Genomic DNA, 21,831 nt, shown 5'->3' with positions numbered 1-21,831 from the left:
AGCAGTCACTGGAAACGTGACAGGCAGAGGTGAGTCCTGCTGCCTGCAGCCTGCCCGAGCTAGGAACACCCGTCACTCCTTCAGCTAAGAGATGGAAATTAGTATTTATTTTCGTTGTTCTTAAATGTTACAAGGATGTTTCATTATGTGCACAGCACAGGTTCACATTTATAACCTAAGCTGATCTTTGTCAATAATTATCATTACCGATCAAATACTGCAAAGGCAATAAGAAAAATCCCTTTATTAAATACAGCAGAATAAATCACAGCAAAACCGGGCAGACACAGAGTACCCTCCAAAGCCAGTGAGACCCATGTCACTAACGAACGAGTACAAGGTTTTTATTCAAGTCATCACAAACATTATCAAGATTCTGCCTTCATTTAGAGCAGTAAAACAGCAAAGAAACAGCTCATTGCTTCTTGTGGCAGCAAGCCGAGTGGACACATGGCTGTGGCACGAGGACGCTGCCCCGTGGTCCCCTCACAGCGTGTGATGCTCATGGCCAAGCCAGACACGGAGATATCTGACATCTATTCACCAGCAGAGCTGCTTGTTTCTGCACCTTCACTCAGGAGCAATCTCTGCATTTCTCTGGTCAGACCAAGCACAACTTGCTTCTCTTCTCTTCTGCCTTCAGAAGATCCTGCCTCCTCCCACAGACCGCCTTGCTTCTCCCGCAAGGAATGCTTGGTGGCCCCAGACTCTACAGCTCATCCTGTGCATGGGAAACCAGGGCTGATCCCAGGGAGAGGGCACACCTGCAATGCATGGGAACGGGAAAGGCACCAAGTTCAGGAGCTGAAAACCAAGCAGGGAATCACTGTGATAACTGCAGTCTCCATAGAAACTGCAAAAAATTCCTGACTTCTCTGTCAGCTTTCAGGTATCATTCCCACAGCCTTGGACCAGTGGGAGAGAGCTTGAAGGCAGGATTTTCTGCCTTACCTTTCCTTTTGAAGAAGATCCCTCCTCTAGGCATAGCTGGTGATGGACTGGAAAACCAGGAGCTCAGCAGGAGCCTGGTTAATACCGGCATGCCTCACTCGGGAAGCATGTCCCGAATAGCTGAGAGTGCTGGGAGCACTCTCAGGGCACGGTTCCAGCTGTGAGGTAAAGTGCTTCACATCCTGTATTTTCCTCTTTCTGTATCTGTTTCAATAAACACATCTGCATCACGATGCATCTTCCTTCTTAAAACTCTAAAGCACCAACAGGGCAAGGGGGAGGTGAGGGAAAGGAGTCTAGAGCAAATATGAACTGGGAGAACTTTATGTATTTCAGAGCAACAAACTCCCCAGCTAACTCTGATGGAGTAGCTGTCAGCACCAGTGAGTGGCTGATGGGGGCGGGACAGCAGGTAAATTAAGAAGAATGAAAAATAGGCAGGTTTTGGGTACCGATCTTGAGGAAAATATGATCACTGAACCTAAAATAGACTGTACAGGAGCCTCTGTGCACAGGGAAGAGCACTAAAATACTGAAGTGGGTTTCACTTCTATCCACTCTGAACAGGAACAGTGATGGGGTTATCGGGAATAAGAAAAGTTCCTAAAACTTACTGGAAGATGCTGATCTGCACCAGGACAGTGTCATGCTGCTTGTCTGCCAGCGTTCTGCAGCCATCTGTTGTCCAGGAGGTGCTCCAAGGCATGAAGACAAGATCCTTTCCTGTGTGCTGTTTATTTCAGATGGAACTCTCCCCCGCCCTGTAGTCTCCCTTGGGAATTGGTGGCGGTGTCCACAAGACCAAAGTTGAATTGCCGCTTTTTGGCAGAAGCCCCAAAGCAGTCAAGTGCTCTTGTGATGTACCTCTCCTTCGTGGTTTAGCAGAGCATCCTTCTTCTGCTGCAGTGCTCAGAGCCACCCACAACTGCTGTAACATATCCATCTCCTGGAAGCTGCTTCTGCAATAGGCTGGGACTCGGCTCCACACAGCCCCATGTCCTCAGCACAGTGCATGAAGGATGACTGCTGCAGCACTGCAAAGGGTGAGGCACCCCCAAAGCATGTAACTGCAAGTACAGTACCTGCACACCATGATGAAGTGCAGCAGAGGGTGTGTGGGCAGGTTCAGCCACATGTGAAGTTCTGCTCATGTGGAACAACAGAAGAGAAGGAACCTTAGAGATAAACTTGCACGCATGGACTCCACCAGCAAACTGGAAATACCGCACTGCAGCTTCCTCAAACACCAACCCCACATGTAAAGCATTGAAGTAAAATAAGACAGGCATAAGGAAACTTCTTTGCAGACCAGACTGAAGATGGCAACATAACACACAAGACATTCCCATTTTCTGGATATTGAGAGAGGGGAAGGGGACAGAGACAATCTCCTTGCCTGATGAAACCAGTGAGTGTCATTTCAGATTCAGGCTCACGTGAAGCGAGGCAACCCATCATGCCGAGCAATTGCTGTCAGGAACACGGACAGATGCCTTGGCACAGGACAGCTCATTTATAGCAGCATGAAGCCCTATCAGGGTAACAGTTCAACTGATTCAATCAGTAAAATAATGAGGATGGAGACAACCCAATACACTGCATCCTCCCCGCCAGCACTGAGCACACGGCTGGGAGCACCTCAGATGAGCCGAAGAGAACTCACTGACAGTAACACCAAGCAGAAAACAGGCTCTGGTTCAATCCAGGTGGATACCAGCTCTCCTCAGATAGAGACACCAAGGGGAACTTCCCAACTTAACTGACAAGTGGCATGATGGAGGATGTGAAGCTTGAGACAACTCTCAAGGAAGAGCAGAAGGGACTGGGCTGGTCAAGCAGCCTTCTTATAAAGTCACAGGAAGGGAAATGGAAAATTTACATATAGATTACACCAAAAAAATGCCTGGGGAGTTCATGGGGGACAATTATAACTCGATTCATTGTCATTGAGAAGGTTCTTAAGTGCACTGCTGCCCAGCACAGCACTTAAGCATGTATGTCTGCTTAAGTAAACATTTAAATCTCAGTGCTTTGATAAACCAGGGCTGCAATGCAGAACAAGGGCTTTGAGGGAAAGTGCCCTGCTTAAAATTAAGAAGGGAACGGTCTTACATGGCTGCAACCATGAAACAAGGCTGTTAACAAAAGCTACAAATCCCTCATGTATATAGAGATCATGGTAATCCTGCCTTCATTTAATTTGCTTCCCCTGCTGTCAGAGAAAGACCGGACCTCAGCAGCTCCTGGGAACAGGCTGAGGATAAAGAGCATTTCACCACTGATTTGCTGCTCTGAACCCAACAAGATCCAGGGCAAGCAGAAGGTGTTAATGGGTCCTGAAGGACACACAGCTGCTGCAGAAGCCATCTAAGCCACGGACGTGGCCCTGGCAGGCACCAAGCCTGGCTCTTGGCAGAAACCCAGGATATGACTGGCTGCTCTGCAGAGCCCAGAGCTGACATGGTTTGGTAGGTTGAGGTTAGCTACCAAGCCCCTGTCCCAGCTCATCTGGCAGAGATAATTAGTGTCTCTGCCATTCATCATCAGGAGAATCGTCTCAGGGTGCTTCATAAAAGCATTAAAAAGAGAAAAGCGTAAGAAAATAAAACGCCCCACACAGCAAACCAGCGGGGAAAGAAAAAGTAATAGAATCCTGACAGTTCTTCCAAAATCCACTCAAAGCAACCGCATCTACAAGTGCAATGTTAGCTAGAAAAACAAGACCTGTTTACAGCAGGAGGGAGAAACATTTTGTGAGTTGAGATAAACTGTTCCATCAGCACTGCAAAAAGTAAGAGGAATGAATGATAAAAGAGCACACAAAGGGTCCTGTTTCATCAATATGCTGCAGCTCAAAAGCCTGAAAAACTCCCTTATAATGAAAAAACTACCAATTCCTTTAAAAGAAAACATTCTGGAAGTATTATTGGACAATAAAGGATCATTGTGATCATCTTAACCATCCACCTCCTTAATACAGACTACAAAACAATTCCTGGTGCCTACAGATGTCCAGAAAGGAGCATCCCCCATCTCAATCTATAAACGACTAAGGATGGAGAACCCGGCACTGCCTTCAGTAGCCTGCTCCAAGGGTTAACCAAGCTCTGTTAAAAAGCTATTATTTTTAAAAGGCAAACTATGCTTTTATCACTGCTAACTTATAAAACACACTTTTATCCAAATTACTCTTCCTAGGGAAGGCTCCATAGGTTGCTGTGAATAACAGGTAGGAAAAGAAGAAAAGAGAAAAAAACAAAGAAAGAGAAAGAAAATAATGACCAATTGACAACTTAATTGAGAGCTAAATGAAAACCTTGCTAAGCGATATGAAATTACAGGGTTCTGTTCAGTACATTGCTGGGAAAAACATCTATTGCACTTTGCATTTCCAGCTCCTAATCCTGAATGTTTGTACCAGACAGTGCACACAAAGGTTAGCTGCTCAGCTCAGAACTAACATTTGTGATGTTTGGAAGACGACATCAGATTATGCAGCAGGTATAATAGTGATATGGGATTAATAAAAAGAAATAATTAGCACTAAGGAGAAGAGAGATTTTATGTTGCTATTAAGGAAAATCAGATGTTTAAAAGAATGGAAAAATCCACAAAACTAAAATGCCTGATGAGGACGACTGATGCTGCGAGGGCTGGAGCAGCTCTGCTCTGGAGCCAGGCTGAGAGAGCTGGGCTGGGGCAGCCTGGAGAAGAGAAGGCTCCTGAAGGGGAGACCTTAGAGCAGCTCCAGTGCCTAAAGGGGCTCCAGGAAACCTGGAGAGGGGCTTTGGACAAGGGCCTGTAGGGACAGGCCAAGGGGAATGGCTTTAACCTGCCAGAGGGGAGATTGAGATGAGCTCTGAGGCAGAAGCTCTTCCCTGTGAGGGTGCTGAGGCGCTGGCACAGGGTGCCCAGAGAAGCTGTGGCTGCCCCATCCCTGGCAGTGTTCAAGGCCAGGTTGGACACAGGGGCTTGGAGCAACCTGCTCTAGTGGAAGGTGTCCCTGCCCGTGGCAGGGGGTTGGAACTGGATGAGCTTTAAGGTCCTTTCAACCCAAACCAGTCTGGGATTCTACAACTGTGTTAGCGCTGCACACCTGCATGGTGACAGGGATCCTGAGCTGTGCCAACCTCCTGCTGCAGCCAACTCAAAGACAATTCTCAACACAAAGGGTTTTGTTGGTGCTCAGTTTGTCCGAGAGAGTCGATGCACCATTTCCACAAGGCAGCACAGCCTCCAGCGGTGGTGGCACCGTGCTGCTGCTGGCTCCTGCACAACACAGTGACCATGTGCAGCTCAGCCAGGCGAAACGGGCTGTGGTTGAGGTTTTCAAGTGAAAAACAAGGGAAGAAAGCTTAACATCTGCTCCAAAGCCAGAGAAGAAAACACACCACTTAACATAATTTCAATTGGAAATGCTTTGGGAAATGCCTTCTGTTCTGCTTAGAGGAATATTATGCATGACTACTGCTCTAAGCAGGTTATAACACAAAATCCACTTAAGATAACACAACAAAAAGAAAGTCACTGGAAACTAAAGAGGATCCTAAAGCGAGACCAGAGCACGACCAAGAGCCCTGTAATGACTATCACATCAACGGACAAAGTGTCTGGAGGAGTCCAGAAGTTCTCTGAAGCAGCACAACTCAAGTTACAGCCCCTCCACATAAACATACCTGTGCATATATATCTACACACATATTTATCCCCAGCCTCCCCAGAGCTGCAGTCAAGCGACGCCAAGCAAGTACCCCTCAGGTCAGTGCAGAGACCTCCCTCCCCGGTTTGCCTGATGCACTGTGACCAGTGCATATAAAATGCTGTTTTATTTCACTGTGGTTTATTTACCTTCAGAACATGGGACGGGTCCAGAAAACTTGAAGTTTGCAAGTCTCAGATCAACGAGCTAAACTTGAATTGGAACGTATGTAGGTTTCAGAAGGGTATCCTCCCAGCGCAACTGGCAGAGGACAGGAAAACAAGGCAAAAGCTTTGCCTTTATTCAGCGAGATGGTTACAAGTGATATATATTGTCGTGACAGTTCATATCATGATCATCTATCACATCAAGTGACGGCACTGCTTGGCGTGAGTCAACCATTCAGCTAAAGGTGCAGGACAGAAACCCCAGGAGTTGTAGGTCACAGGCCCCCAGGGGCAGGGCTGCAGGAGGAGGAAGAGGAGGAGGAGGAGGGGGGAAGGGAAGGAAAGGGAAGCTGCTGGAGGAGAGCACCAAAGAACTTTGTAAGACTTACTGAGCCCTGCAGAAACCCTCCGAGAGCACTATCCCCCTGCAGAGAGGATGTCAGCTCTTCCTTTCCTTGTCAAGGAAACACATATCTCAAAAAAATTCTGGTCATAGAAAATGTTTTGCAGCAGGGCCTTCCACTGCAATAGTTCACATAAAATCAGGTAATGAGTGTTCCCCTACTGTAGATGAGTATGTTTAAACAGTAATTCCAGCCATGTATTTGAAAGTTATGGCACTCCCAAAACGCCCTGCTCCCCGACTACATCTATCCACACCCTCATCATTCTCACTGCAGTAACTGAACAACTCACCGGCTTCCTGTTATAGCTGTAATTATGGGCTGGCTCCCCATTCATAACGCTAATAATCTCCTCGGCCACAGGTAACTGTAGACTTCAGTTTGAATATTATACCCCTTATGAGTTATTACCATCAGAGCACAAACTTCATCTAAGTAGCACAATGGTTTTCCTTCGGTAGTATTTATCCGCCTGACATCTCCTAAGCCCATTTTGCTGTCTTTCAAGGCTTCAAGAAAACTGAACATAGCTCTGTATGAAAGCAATGGCTCAGGTTATCCTGGGTTATGAGAACTGCCTTTAGCTTTTGACAGATACCACAGTTCTGTAACTTTGAAAATGCAAGTGTCAGAGTGAACAACAGTACCTACAGAGCCGATTTGAGCGCTATGAGATGTTGCAGAGCAGGGAAAAAGAGAGGTCTTCAGTATCCAGTCATCAACCCAGATATCCACATTGCACAGAAGCAAGATACCAAGCTCAGAGCAGATAGATGGACGATTGTGCCACCCAATCCAGCTACAGTACTACAGGTTCCCAGGCTCCAGTGTAGTTGTTTCAGGCATCTCAACTTATCAGAGACAATCTGAACACACACAGCAGGGCCAGGGATACCTTGCCTAGTAAGGGGTTTGCAGAAGACATGCACGAAGGTGGTCTTGCAAAGTTTCTCAAGTACCCTACATGCTCACCCTGGACAGTTGAGGGATGCAATGATAACAAAGAGGATGAAGATGGAAGGTCTGTTATCATGAAGGCACAGACAGTCACGAATTAAGAACCCATTGCAATAAGCAGATGCATTACTTAAATGGTCTGTGTTGCTTTGTCATCGAAGCCCCAGGAAATGAGTTCTCCACAATAGATTCTGTCTGCTCATAAATCATTTGCTCAGGACAGCAGGATACACCACAGTGCGCTGTTTAATCTCCATCTGCATTTGTCACGCATTTGCAGCCAGAATCAGCAGCACTGAATTGTTTGCATATTCCAACTAGCAGCACATAAATCAGGTTACCTTATTTTCCCACCTCATGCCCAATGCATTTACTGGTCTCCCAATATTTACAGAGAGTTATTGCTAATCCCACTATAGATTTCACGCCAGGTTACATATTTTGTCGTGCAACTTCTTCTGATTCATGCACACTGATATGATGCTGTCTGAAACAAAGATAGGGGAGTAAAGGTATAGACAAGCTCATGAAAGACTTTTCCCACTACCTACATGGTGCGTTCTTGATTTGTAAATATCCAAAGCTGAAGGACTACAGAGAACAGAATACAATGGAATTATTTTGACTGAAAGATTCATGCCTGTGCTGTGCTTTGCATGGACTGCGGACTGGGGCTGGATTTGATGCCCTAGTTCAGTATCTACCTACCAAAAAATAATCCTACTTTACTGGAAGGTCTCCTTTGCACACTATTACGACCCAACACTCTCATACTGGGCACAAACAATGGGTTTAGTCTCACTGCAAACTACAAGCAAGAACCTCAACCAAACCATCAGCTGCTCAAATTCATCTGAACTTCTGGGAAACAAAAAACCCACCAACTTCTGACGTTAGCACAGAAACGGTCTAACATTTCCCACCTCAAAAATATCCAGGAAAACTCCATTTTCCTCATCAGCATCTTTAGCTGATGTGCTTAGAAAACCAAGCAGGAAGGGAATTGTGGCATCTGGGAAAGGCAAAGCTCACAAAGCAATTGCTTGCTTTCCCCAAATAGACATTTCTCAAATGCTCAGAGCTTAAATTAGTGTTTGAAAGACAGGCCCTTGCTTGACTGTTTCCCAGAGTCTCCCATAAACTGCCAGTGTAGGGATGCTGAAGCCTCTCTGCTTCCACAGCTCCTGAAGAACCCACATCCAGCTCTGGAGCAACAAGGTTTGCTCCCTGTGCTGTGCCATCTCTTTGCTACGTATCAACTCCTGCCACACTACAAAAGGAGCATTTTCTACTGCAGTATCGAACACCAGCCTATCTATTTATCTGCACACGAACACACTCTTCTAAAAATTAGCATTTCTGTTTTCTATATATCCATTTTCCCCACACTTCTGTCCTCTGTCTGTTGGTCAACTGAATTTTCCTTCCCTATTATTTTCTTAGGTTCAGTCTCACTTGCCTACACCACAGCATCTGTCCAAAGACTTTAATATATCCCAATAAGTAGAGATGAGACAAAAAGAAGAGTTTGCTTGTCACCGAGGAAAACACAGATACTTTTGTGCATTTTGGTAATGTCCATATACGACATGGTTTCTGAGTGAAGGTTCAGTCAATACAATAAAGCAGATTGACCAGTGTGTCTTGCAAAGCAAGACCATTAAAACCCGAGAAGGACTGTGCATGTAACTCCCATTTCCATCTGAAAATTGGATCCCTAAGTCACTACGGAGAGTGTAACACCCTGCTTCTGCTGAGAACTCATGCAACAAATTAAAACCTGAGGCCCAGCAGCAGGGAGCCTGAACACCATCAGATAATGAAGGACAATTAAATGGGAGGAGTAGAATGAAGTTTTACATTAATTTCTGTGTGTGTGCCCATGTCCATGCCTCCTGTCCCGGACACCAAAGCCCTGCTCTCTCTCCAGAAGTGATCTGAACCACAAGAACCTGCCCTATTCCTGGTACCAAGCACAGAGCACAAACATCCTCTTTACACCACCACCTCACCACACAATACTTTAGAGCCATCTCCTCACTGACTTACAAACACAAACTGGTTTCTGAGCAGACCACTGGCTACTCTTTTGGCAGGTAATTGTTTTCTGCCCCTTCAACTCAAAGGCAGGCTGGCACTCAAACTTCAAGCTGTCCCCATGGCGAAAGGTGGATCCTTCTCTCCTGCCGTAGGCTGGGATCCCGGGATCACCGCAGCTCCCTTGGTCAATCTCTGAAAAAGAGAAAACAGAAGTTGCATAGGGGAAGGCTCTGACACAGAGCTCATGCAATACCTGGCTTGTGTCTGTGCTGCATCCTGCTTGGCAGCACCCCGGCATCACATCCCCAACGCAGCGCCGGTCCCCTCCGCACTGTCTTCCATGGGGAGGGGGGTCAGCAGCAGCGCAGAACGCAGCCAAGATCTCTGCCGCAGCACATGGATTTCACCACTGAGAGGCCCTCCTAACAACCTAACTGCCTCCTCATCCTTAAATTAATCCCAACTAAATGAAAAATGCAGCTGCCCAAGGAGATCCTACTCTGCATTGACTTCAAGGACCTCTTGTGAAGCATAGACCACGTCTCACTAACCAGGACCAGACCTTGGACTCCTCTGGCAAAGGGGACACAGTTGGATGTGATTGCCAGATTCCCACATCTCCTGTCTCTCCCTCCCCACCTCACTGTCGTTTCTGCTTGTAGTCCCGAAGCAGACAGCTGCCACCTTCCTGCCAGAAACACACCATTAATCTCTCGCTGCACTTGTATTTTGACTTCAAATAAATCATGAACACAATTTTCTGTTATCTTCTGCTCTGTCCAATTTCATCTGAAAAGGGCCCCCTGCTCTGTATCAGTGCGCTGCAAAACTTCATTCCTTTACAGCCTCCTTAGTGCTCCCACATTATCTGCCTCAAATTCATCTCATCTTCCGTGTTCTCCAGTTTTCATCCCCATCATCTATGATCAGCCTCGCTGTCTTTTCTTCCCATTTTCAATTTCTTACACCAAATTGGAAGCTTCTTTTATGACATTTGCTTTACAGAGGAAAAATCACATAATCCAAGATTTGCATGACTCCATCTAATATTCCAATTTGGTTTGAGTAACAACAAGCACCTCATTATTATTCTGACTTGAGGCAACTTAGATACAGGTGTATTTTGAATAGAAGTCACAACAAGGCACCCAGCCTCTGCTACTGCTGCATGCATCCTGAACTAAAAAGTCACTGCCAGGTAATGAAGCATCCCCAAAATAATTTAGCATAAATTAATACTAATACTAAAGTTATCATTAAATAGGTCTCTCTTTTTGCCTGTCAGCGAAAACAGTCGGCCAGGATTTATATATCATAGAATCATTAAATGGTTTGGGTTGGAACAGACCTTAAAGCTCATCCAGTTCCAACCCCCTGACATGGAGGAGATCAAAGGGTAGCATGCATGGCCTAAACATCCATCACTGTGTTCTGGCAGAGACACAGGAAACTGATAACACTTTCTGCTACAAGCCAGCAGCCTTTAAATGTTAATTTTTGTTATTCCTTTCCTTCCCCCACCTTGAAGCGTAGAAATACCGGATTAGCAAGCAGCGTCCATGGCGAGCTGTCCTGCAGGGTGCCCAACACCCAGTGCCTCCAGCTGCTGGCACCACTGCAGCCTGTGACACTGGGTGCCCTGGGAAGGGAATGTTAAGTGTCCTGGTACCACTCTGGTTGCTGACACTTGGTCAGAAGCTAACACATGTCACCTCCCAGCCCACCCTGTATCCAGCACTGATGGAGCCATGCGGAGCAGAAGGCTACACCTCCACATTCAGAGGCTCTAACACTGAAAAGCAACAGAACTCTTGAACACACTCACCCCATTCCTGCTGCACCTCACCCCGGGGAGGGAGCCCTAAAGCCTGTGGGAGTTTTGCCATTCGGTTCAGCAAGGCTAAGCCTGCATCAGTGGCCATGGGAACTCCAGCCAGGGGCTGCAGACCGACAGGCAAAGCAGCTCCAGCTACTGCGGGAACCAAAGGGAGCTACACGTGTTTGGAGAATTCCTTGCTTTTGTAAAACAAGGACATGCTCAGGCTAACAGATACTCGGACAACACACAGCCATCAGGGAAAGTAAGTCCCTTTTGACCCTCTGCTGAGAAAGAATAAAGGTGGCACAGATGCTCTAAGGTACTGATTGAATGGTTTCCTCCCTCCCAAGGCTCCCCTCTTGCTTGTGGAGTGCTTTCCTGTCGCACTACATGAACCCAGCTGGAACATCTCTACAGAGTGAACTCACAGGTTTAACAATGGGAGAGAAATAAGAATTAGAGTTCACATTCTCCACTGTGTACATGATCCCCTTGTTAGCAGCAGGCAAACAAAGCCAACATGTTTGATTCCACCAGAGAGGTTGGAAAATGGAATTTCTGTCCTGAGAAAATCCCCTGGTTCCTACATTTCTTTTTATACATAGAAAAATGCATGAAATATTTAGCAGGGCAGAAATTCCAAAAATGAATGATTCAGAAATATCAAAACGTTCCTTCGATAAGAATGAAACATTTCTCCTGATGAATGTTTAAAGTAAAATCACTTCCACATTAGAATAATAAAAGTCAAAACTAAACAAGAACATCTAAATCAAGTATTTTGACATTATTTAAACGAAACAAGTTGACACGAGTCTCTCAAAACTTCTCCATCAAATATTATATCATGCAGATAAGATTTTGACAAAACAGCATTTTCTAACAGAAGGTGTTTCACCAGGATTCTTTCATCAGCTATTTATGCTATTTGTCTCCTGGTGGTGGGTGGGAAACTGGGTCCCTTTGCTCAGCGCAGCGGCAGCAGCCCACACTTCCAGCATGAGTAATGAGAGCAAGAACCTCCTATACACATCTGCACAGAAGTGCCGCAGGCACCCCAAATTTAGGCCACCCTTCTCCTGGGGTTTGGCGGGAATTTCCACTCCTGCCTGACTTGGATCTGGAGGAAAATGAGAGGTTTGGAGCTGCAAGCAAGCACCGCACCAGAAAAACTCCGCTTTCCGGAAAAAACATCTGTTAAGATGTGGATTTGTGAGCAATTAGAGGCCATACACGAGGAAACCACCAAATGTTACACTCTGGCAGAAAGGACCCTCAAGAAAATACTTAACCTCATACACATTATTTCATATATATATTAATTTTGCTTAAACTAATGAAAGCTAATAGTGTTAGGTATGTATGTGAAGGAACCAGGACCAGGGTGTTTCTATTGCCTAGTTCTTTTTGTTGAGTCCAACAAGGAGGAAAAAAGGATCTAAAAAGGAAACACAAGGAGGATGAGGCAATAAGCTAAAAAGGAAAGGCCCTTTCTGCTTATCTTTGCCACATCCCCAGGTTTACTGAAAGGTGTCCCTGCTCATTGCAGGGGGGTTGGACCAGATGATCTTTGAAGGCCATTTCCAAACCAAACCATTCTATGATCTAAAACCCTTGTGCACGGTAAATGCACAAACTGAATCCAGCAGGCTCATTAAAACCCTGTGGCGTAACATCAAATCACTCCTGCTAAGGTTTATAGAAGATTTAAATACAAGGAATGTGACCCTGGAAGCATTTCAAGTCAACCCATCATAAGCTAAAAGCCTTCGTGCCTGTTGGTTCAGCAGTATTTCAGCGCTCATGTTTTATGACATGAGTCAATACATTTAATGGAAAAGTAGAGCAGGAAAGATATAAACACTTAGAAATTTTCTGACAGACTTCCACCATCAACAATATTGGGGTAATGTAGAACCTAAATACTACTACTAATAACTACAGGTAATCAATGAAAGATACCTGTGCTTCTCGGTGAAACCTGGGAGTACTTCACTAGACAAAACCAAGTCAGTGCTGCACGCCAGGGAGCACAACCTTGGCTCAAAAGCTAACTCTTATCCACAGCAGCAGCAGAATTCCTTTCAGATAGGCCTGTTTAGTCCCCATGTCTCCTAGATCAGGCTTTATTGTTTATTCTCAATTTGACATATATACATGTGTATGAACACCTTACATGCAGCTTGCATGCAGGCACCTATAGAGAGATCTGTATTTAGATATAACGTGTGATATAAAACCAGACATGGGAACTCAGCATCTTGCCTGACCAAATACCTTGGGCAGCACCAATTTGATTAAATCCAGACAGGTCAATAGAGGAGATGTTCAGGCTCCAGCTCTGCAGAGCTCCTAAACCTCTTAGCACCACGGGGTACACCACAGCTCTTAAGCAAAGCTCTCTGGAGCCAAACCCTTAGTCAGCATTTCAGCAATAGTCACTTTTTAATCACCCCTCACCTGCAGCTGTGGGTTGTTCAGAACATGGACCTCAGTCAGCTCTACCCAACCTAACCCAATTCCAACTAGAATCCAAACTACATTAGTGCGTGTGTGTCTAGGAATCTAGTTTTAATTTGATATTATTATATTAAAAAATATAAATGTTAGACTAACTTAAAATCTGGGTTTGCTCCAATTTTTTTCAGGTTTTATACTATATTTTATACTATTTTATACTATTGATTTAACTTTTACACTATTGCTTGTAATAACTTCAAGCTCATCAGTAACAGAAATGTGTTTTTCCCCACTGTGAGGGGGACCAAACATCTACAGTCCACTGCTGGGGAACAAAACTGCAGAAGGGCTGTGGATGACATTCTGGAAGTCTGAATCCTCTTCAGTGAACCTTCATTTCTCAAGAACTTATGAAAATGTTACCTGAAGGAATTATTTATTCCCAACCGTTACAAGGGGGGGTTGACCTGGGAACTTTGGAAGAGCCATTTCCGTGGCTGTGGAAGGCATCAGCTCCGAGGGGAAGGAGCCAGCTGAGATTAAAGGAAAGAAGGGAGAAGATAAGACCCCAGGAGGCTGTACACCCTCTCACAAGTCAAGCACGAAATTGCAGGATCAATCAGCTTGCTATAGTTGAGAGAAAGAAAAGACTTTTCCAGCAAAGTGGAGCTTAATACAAATTTCTTCTGACAAGCACTGGAAGTCCCAAACCATTGTTCACTATTATGAGAGAATGTCTGTTTAAAAGGATAAAAGTGGCTGCAGTTGAGACATGGCAGATTTAGAAGTAATCTTCATGAACATTAATGAGCCAGATCCTCAGCCAGTAAAGACTGACATGGCTTAATTGAAAATCAATGCTGTCCCACTGAGCATTTCTTCCAACCACATCCCATCTTGCAGTGCAGATCTGGATAAATCTGAATCCAGATATCTTGTGTTTTGTATCCTCTTCCTTTCCCTTTACTCAGAAGTGAAGCAAAAGGACCTGGTTGGCTCCCCCTTCTTGGGAACCCTCCATTAAAAATGTGATGGCATACTGCCCTCCTCAGCATGTTCCTTCCAACAGGTCCTTGAGTCTGTACATCAATAAATCTCTTGGGCATAACTGCTTCAGCCCCAGCAACAGGCTTTATGATTGCACTACACTTCAAATGGACACTAAAATTCACATGTTTTAGGACAGATGGCTATTTAAACATACTCTATAAGCAATGCTCTGCCCTTGTGTTAGGCAGATTTTTGGTCTTGACTTTATATAGCTCCATTAGCTGTAATTTTCCTCTCGCAATTAGGAAGAAGCGTGGCCATAAAACTGATACTGAAACTTGTTAGTAAGTTGTATATAATTTCATAATGTATTTGGCAAGTGCTAATTGCCTCTTACTTAAATGTCTCTTGCTTTGTAACTCAAAGCATTTGCAAAAACTATGAGAGTTTTATGGACCTGGCTGATGGGAGGTTTGCTTAACCTCAGGATAGCACCAGTATGGACCTCAGGCACGAAGCGTTTCTTTGTTCATGCACAAATCCATTCTTCAAGGTCAGTGAGGTGCTGTACAAAAAACCATGAAGATGGCCAGAAAAAGAGAAGAGATTTGAACAATAGGCAAAGAGCAGCCTCTACTCCTAATACATCCAGAAGAGAGATGCTCCGCCAGGAAACGTCCCTCCTTGTAAGGCTCACCAGGGCCCAGCAGAGCCAGAACACTCCCTTTTTTCCCTTCTCTAGGAGGTGATGGACATTGAAGAGTACAGCTAAACAGGCAGCAGTAGCGCAGGTAAAGCTGAGGAGTAGGAAAGGGAGAAGCACGTTTGACACTGGCAGTTCCATACAACAGGACTCCAAAGCGTGAATGATAATGGTGATGCCCAAAGGGACTGGTGAGGCCAGAGGGAGCAAGAGCAGCTCAGCCTTGCTATAGATCAAGTTCCAATAACATCAGGGCAAGTCAGAGGAGGGAAAAGTCATGCTCCTTATAGATCCAGAGTTCACAGAAGATGAACAACAATGTAAGGAAGTCCCTAAATCATGTGCTTTGCATCTTTATGTACTATGCTACAGGGTAAACTTAAGATTTATCAAGAGACTGAACGAATATGTCCACATTGCCCTTGGGACGAGACTAACGAAGCAGACAGGATCTCCAAGCAGAGCTGGAGAGCGCTTCCACCCACCACAGCAGGGCTGGGCGCAGCAGCACGTGCTGCCAAGCTGCCAGCAATCACCCACAGACAGACGTGGCAGGAGACAGACAGCACAGCACTGCAGACAGCGAGCTTCCACACTGGAACACTCGCAGCCACTGAGACTGATAGTACCATTATGATGTTCCCTAGACAATCTGGCTGGATTTGCCTTTCCTTTTCAGTGCCATTATCTCTCATCTATGCCTCCTCTATGCCTTTTCTGTCGACTTGGTCCTGCCATCCTGCAAATACTCCAGCATCATGAGCCAGTCCCCCCTCCAAGGTACTGCTCAGCCTGACTGGACAGGCTGGCATTCAGTCCCATTAGGTTTTCTGGAGGTCAGGTGCCTTCAGACTCCTAACTTAGCATCTGTCAGCAGCACTACGATGGGCAGGTACACAATATGATACTTCCCTGAAACATGGTACATCCCAGAGAAACATTTCTAGAAATGAATGAACACTAATGTGCATTTAGGACCCTTGAAAGGAGCAGATTTAAATGTTAGTGCCGATGCCAGTGGAAGCTGCTGGTATTCAGACGTTTCAGAGCAGCCCCCATGTCTGGGTGAAGTGTGCTGGGTTTGTGTGCTGACTTTTAGGCATCAGAGCCAGAAGAGTAACCCATCCTTGGTGCTCACCCCAAATGCGGAGACACGAGATGGAGATATCTGGGAAAATCCAGAAACTCAAAGCAGGAACCTAAGAAAAGCTTCAGCCAGAATCCCGTCACTGATGTGACTTAGAAGGAATACTTCTCCATCCCACTTTCTCTAACTTTGCAAATACCTGTGACAGCCGTAAAACCAGAGGCTTACGACACACTTCAGCATTCACATCCGAATGTACTTCACGAGTTTCTTTTGAAAAATCCCAGCACTAACTTTTATTTCATTTGTACTACTCCAGACTAGTCAAAGTTTAAAGTAGTCGATACCACGCATTTACTGGAACCACCCATTACTTGATCTATTTTCTCTCGCAGACACAGTCTGTTGCCATCAGCTGAAATTCACCACTTCTTTTCCAACAAAGCAGAGGAAATGGCAATGAAACATTATCCACCCAGCCTGCTTCCATGGAAAAGGAATCAAGAAAGCTGTTCTTACTGGAACAAAGCTTCAGTTTTAAGGAAAAAAATCTGCAGAGCTTCAATATATTTAGAGAAGCATCTTTCTTTTCTCCCTAACAACTGTTCCCATCTCACCCCTGCTCCTTTCAAACCAGGTAAATTCTGAGGCACAGGCTTCCATTTACCTTCATACGTTGCTTTGAATCCCAGCAAGTTGCTGACACTGTCTGTCTGGAAGAGGAGCCACATCTGGTGGTGTGTGCTGACAATGAGATCAGGCACTGTGGTGCCTGTCAAGCTGCAAAATAAATAAGAACAAGTAAACAGCCTGTATGTCTCCCCAAAGTTATTTTCCCACCAAAATAAAGGCCACATATACCTCTGTAGGAGCAGAAAACAAGAGCAATGCCAACACAATTAATAACAACCCCAAAACAGAACCCTGTCCAAAAACCTGACAGATCTTCATGACTGATGAGCCTCAGTATGTTTCTGAATGCTACCTAAACAGTCTTCTTACCACAGTTGAGAGCCTGAGTTATCTTCATCATCACTATAATAATTTCATACCATTATTACAATATATTATCCAGCAGCAACAGCAGTAATTTCCTGGTGCTGAAACAAAACATAAGGAAACAAACAGAATTCCCAGAACCCGGTGACTGAATCCTCTTACCTGCCTTGATTTCTAGCATTACAAACACTGACTTTCAGCACATCCTCTGCTACCTTTCTAACCTGACACAGGAGTTTCCACAAGGCTCCCCAAAAGCCCCCAGAAGACAAGGCACAGCCTCACATCTGCCTTGTGAGCCCTTGAAAAGCGCCACTGATCCAGTAAAGGATGATGGGGACTTTGCCTTCTCCTAGGAGAGCTGAAGGGATTTGGAGTAATATCACCAATATACCCGTATTAATGAGCCATGTGCGGCTCATTCGGTCTTCAGGATTAATCACCTCATTGTGGTACAAGATAGAGTTTTATCCCCATCCACAGGAGCATGGGTGGAGGTCGAGCACAGCTCTTTCCCTTCCCTCTGCTTCCCAAACCAGAGCAGCGGAGCATGAGAAGGGATCGTTGTTACAGGACTGAGCGCGTTACGCTGCCTGTCTTGGTGGCAGTGTTTAATGTTGTTAGTACACTGTTTCTAAGGTATCACCCGTGATAAATTTATAAATGACCTTAAGCACAGCTACTGCGAGTAGATATGGGGGTTTTGCCTGTTGTCACATCTCCACACATACATATGAATAACTGTGCCTTCTGCCTGGCACCATGCTCAGGTACAATAGCAGCACCTGAAAGACTTCTGGATAACACTGATCCCCGAGCTCTGAAGGCAGCATTACTGCAACCCAGTACTGCAAGGGCAGAAACCCAGCAGCTGTGTGTTGATAGCATCCTGTGAATAAATGTAACTTGCAACCTCCAGGCGTAATTGGTGCAATTCCCAGTTTCCTGCGTAATCGGAGCTGGTTTGGCTGCTCTGCCAATTGCCGTTCGTTTGGGGTGAAGTCAAACGACTGCTTCAAGGCTTGTGCTACTTACTCTACCTGCCTGACACTCCTAACTCTGGCTACCTGCTGGATTCTTCCCAACAGCCTTGCCATCTAAAGTAAATGGGCCCAGCCTTGCCATGCACATAACTCCCCTCCCCATTCCAGAGACTTTCACCAGCCACATACACACTGGGGACCACTGTAACCCTGAAACCAGCCACTGCTCAAGCTCTGCCCATGGAATCTGGAGCGTGCTTTTGCCTGAAATCACACTCATCTCTCCCAAGCCCATAAAGCTCTCCCAGCTCTGCTCCCACCTCCACTCTGTTACGGTTTTGATCTGCATCAGAAATATTATTGATCCCAAGGTGCTGATAAATTAAGAAATAATCTTGTTTTAATGACTGTTTCGCATCCAGGGAGTTTGATAGAGAGTGCAGAAGTGCTATTGTTGATTCTTATAAAGTCATTTAAGCAGCAGCCAGGCAGGAATGAGGAATATAACCAAGAGAAAAACCTTCAGAGGTTTGTTCATGCTTTCCCACTTTAACAAGCTGAATGATTGATTTGGGTGCTTGTTACTTTCAGGAATAAAATCCTCTCTGCAAGCCAGAAAGCTCAGCCTAACAATCTGTTATGTTCTCTGAGATGCATTTTACAGGGATGAGAGTGAGACTGGAAACAAATGGTCCTTCATACCTCAGTTTGGGATAGCGTCTGCTGCTATGCAAGTGGATTCAAGTGTATTTCCTGATTGGAAAGGCTGCAGGACTGAGTTCCTCTTGACTAGCCAAGAATAAATAAAGCGCAGTAAGAAAATTAGAACTGTTGAGTCCTCCAAAAAAACAACTTGTATCCAATGGATATACCTGATACATGGAATTACAGCAGCTAAGAGGGCAGCAAATGCTGAGAAAAGTTGTCCATGGTCTTTCCATGACATTCATTGCAAATGGAGTATTTCTGGGGTCTTTAGACCTCTCTCACAGATCACAGAATCCCAGCCTGCTTTGGGTTGGAAGGACCTTAAAGCTCCTCCAGTTCCAAGCCCCTGCCACGGGCAGGGACACCTTCCACTAGAGCAGGTTGCTCCAAGCCCCTGTGTCCAACCTGGCCTTGAACACTGCCAGGGATGGGGCAGCCACAGCTTCTCCCTTCAACCCCTTCCAGTTCCTCATCACCCTCAAAGGGAAGAGCTTCTGCCTCAGATCTCACCTCAGTGTCCCCTCGGGCAGGTTAAAGCCATTCCCCTTGACCTGTCCCTACAGGCCCTTGTCCAAAGCCCCTCTCCAGGTTTCCTGGAGCCCCTTTAGGCACTGGAGCTGCTCTAAAGTCTCCCCTTCAGGAGCCTTCTCTTCTCCAGGCTGACCCAGCCCAGCTCTCTCAGCCTGGCTCCAGAGCAGAGATGCATCAGCAATTTAATGGCAAGTTCTCCTGCACTGGGAGAAGACACAAGACCCTACACCTTGTGCAGACAGTCTTGGCCGTTCTATATTTGCATTAGCAAGGTGCTGAGTGGCTGATACAGAGTGAGAAAATATGGAATGATTAAAATGAAATCTAGGAAAACCTTCATGGGCTTTAGGCAAACAAAGAGATGGAATGAGGGATCATTTCAGCAAGTCATTACCAACAACTCCCCTGGCAGTAATTTGCACATTTTGACCAATCAGCTGTGAAATGTTCTGTGACACTGTAATTACAAACACTTTTGCAATAATCACTTTATACTTATATACAGGTTAGAGTTCCTGACCTGAGCACCCGTCTTCATGTTCTGAAAAGAAATGCATAGGAAAACAAACCTCAGAGAAACAGAGGTTTTGGAAAGACAAGCGAACACTACGAGAAGTGAAAATGGAGTGGGAGGCTGATTCACAAGGAAAAACAAGTGAGAGGAGGAATTTAAACCCACAATAACTCTTTCCAACCCTACCAGTTGGAAAGAGTACAACAGCTTTGCTAGAGTAGCTTTTGGAGACCTGTTTGCTTTTCTACATTTTGTATTAGACAGGAAAAAAAGGGTGTCTTTCAAGTTCAGACACTTACAGCTGGATGCTGGTGGCCCTGGTCCCAACACCCCATTCACGATTCCAAATATTCCTCCCAAAAGTCACAGTGACTTTTCCCTGCTTCTGCTCCAGCACCTGCCTTTGCAAGTGCCCTCGAGACATTTGAGACTTGGACAAACACCACTGGCTCACACCTTCACTCACAAGAGACAAACCTCAGCCCAACAGGGCAAGAAGCCGCACTTCCAGAAGTGATCAGCACAGTCACAGGCACGACTGAGCTTGAAAATATGGAGCAAAATACCTGTAGGTGCTCCAAGCTGACCTGTATCAGGAAGTCGAGGCAGCAGCACACCTTCCTGTTCACACAGTGCTATGCACAACTCACACTTCGCTCTGCTTTTACGCTCTCCTGGCTATTTGCACACACTGGCAGGGCCGTACCATGTAACTCTGTGCCTGCAGTACTGAACGGCATTGCTCCAAGCAGACTTGCTGAGATGGATTTCCTCACGTACTCAAATGTGCAGCACTCCGAGGTCTCCATCGGCTTTTAAATTTTGGATTTCCATAAAGCCGCCCAGTATTTGAGTTAATGACTCAAAGCAGCTACACCAGAATCACTTTCTTCAGTGAAGTGGATCTGAACGATACACAGTTACCACAGTTACATCTGAATGATACACAAATTGATTTCTCACTGACCCTTCAGAGAAGGAACAGACACTTGACTGGAGGAAGGACAAACAGAAACCATCAACATCAGGTTAATGAGAACAAACAGCTTTGCGAGAGATGATCAAGGCTCACTCTTCTTCACTTGCGGCATTTTCTAGCGGCTACTGTAAAAGACCTTGACTTACTCCCGTGCTACAAAGGGATCCACTTCCACTACAACCACTTCCCTTTTATTTCCTGTATAAGCTGCACTATAACATAAAGCACTTGGCCATCAAACAATAGACTGACAACACAGCAATTCTACAGTCTAAAACCTGGCAGCATCAGAGATTTCACCTCTTCCTTTGGCACAGCTGCATTGGCCCTGTGCTGGTCCAAAGTCCTTTCTTCATAATTAAAATTGGTGAAAAAAAAGAAACCAAACCAACCAAACTACCAAAAATCAATCCCAACCAACCTCACCTCCCAAAAAAGTGTATTTAGATGGGAAACACTGATACGGGAAGGCCTAGAAGGAAAACAGGACTACCTACAATGCTTTCTCTACTGAAGAAATCTCCATAGAACAGCAAATCTGCAAACTAAAGGGTATAAATTGAGGGGAACCAATTCTCAGCCTTGAAGCAGCATGTGGCATTGCTTACACAAATGCACGACGGGTGCTGCACAAATGCTCAGGGTGTCACTCAAAGAGAATGGATTTACACTTTGCAGTGTTAAAAATGACGGCACAAGAAGGACAGCACAGGAGAGAGATCCAAACAGTTCTGTTTCTGCCTGATCTGCGTTTACTCTTGTATCCAAACTTCCATCCTGTTCCTCAGCTCCCTGGACAGCCTCAGCCTTTCCCTATGGGACCCAACAAAGGCAGCTCAA

At 45.4% G+C, this 21,831-nt stretch overlaps 1 protein-coding gene and 1 long non-coding RNA gene across 7 annotated transcripts in view; both read right to left on the bottom strand.

Moving 5' to 3' along the window:
* Positions 1-21,831, bottom strand: part of CSMD2 (CUB and Sushi multiple domains 2) — a 283,054-nt gene that overhangs the window by 115,990 nt on the left and 145,233 nt on the right. For 5 of the 6 annotated variants that reach the window (XM_030504566.2, XM_030504567.2, XM_030504571.1 and 2 more), the window contains 2 exons: positions 16,945-17,057; positions 9,228-9,410 (listed from right to left, as the gene is read on the bottom strand). The exons of the other annotated variant lie outside the window; for it this stretch is intronic. In XM_030504566.2, the coding sequence (XP_030360426.1) occupies positions 9,228-9,410; positions 16,945-17,057 (296 nt within the window). The remainder of the gene's footprint in view (positions 1-9,227; positions 9,411-16,944; positions 17,058-21,831) is intronic. 6 annotated transcript variants of the gene reach the window in all.
* On the bottom strand, positions 219-2,027 carry LOC115615885. Its single transcript, XR_003994160.1, has 2 exons — positions 952-2,027; positions 219-764 (listed from the first exon to the last, which is right to left on the bottom strand). It is a non-coding gene; the product is annotated as an uncharacterized LOC115615885 (long non-coding RNA).

The sequence above is a fragment of the Strigops habroptila genome, chromosome 12, assembly GCF_004027225.2.
Source record: "Strigops habroptila isolate Jane chromosome 12, bStrHab1.2.pri, whole genome shotgun sequence".
Lineage (NCBI taxonomy): Eukaryota > Metazoa > Chordata > Aves > Psittaciformes > Psittacidae > Strigops > Strigops habroptila.
This window is presented reverse-complemented; position numbering and strand designations above follow the sequence as displayed.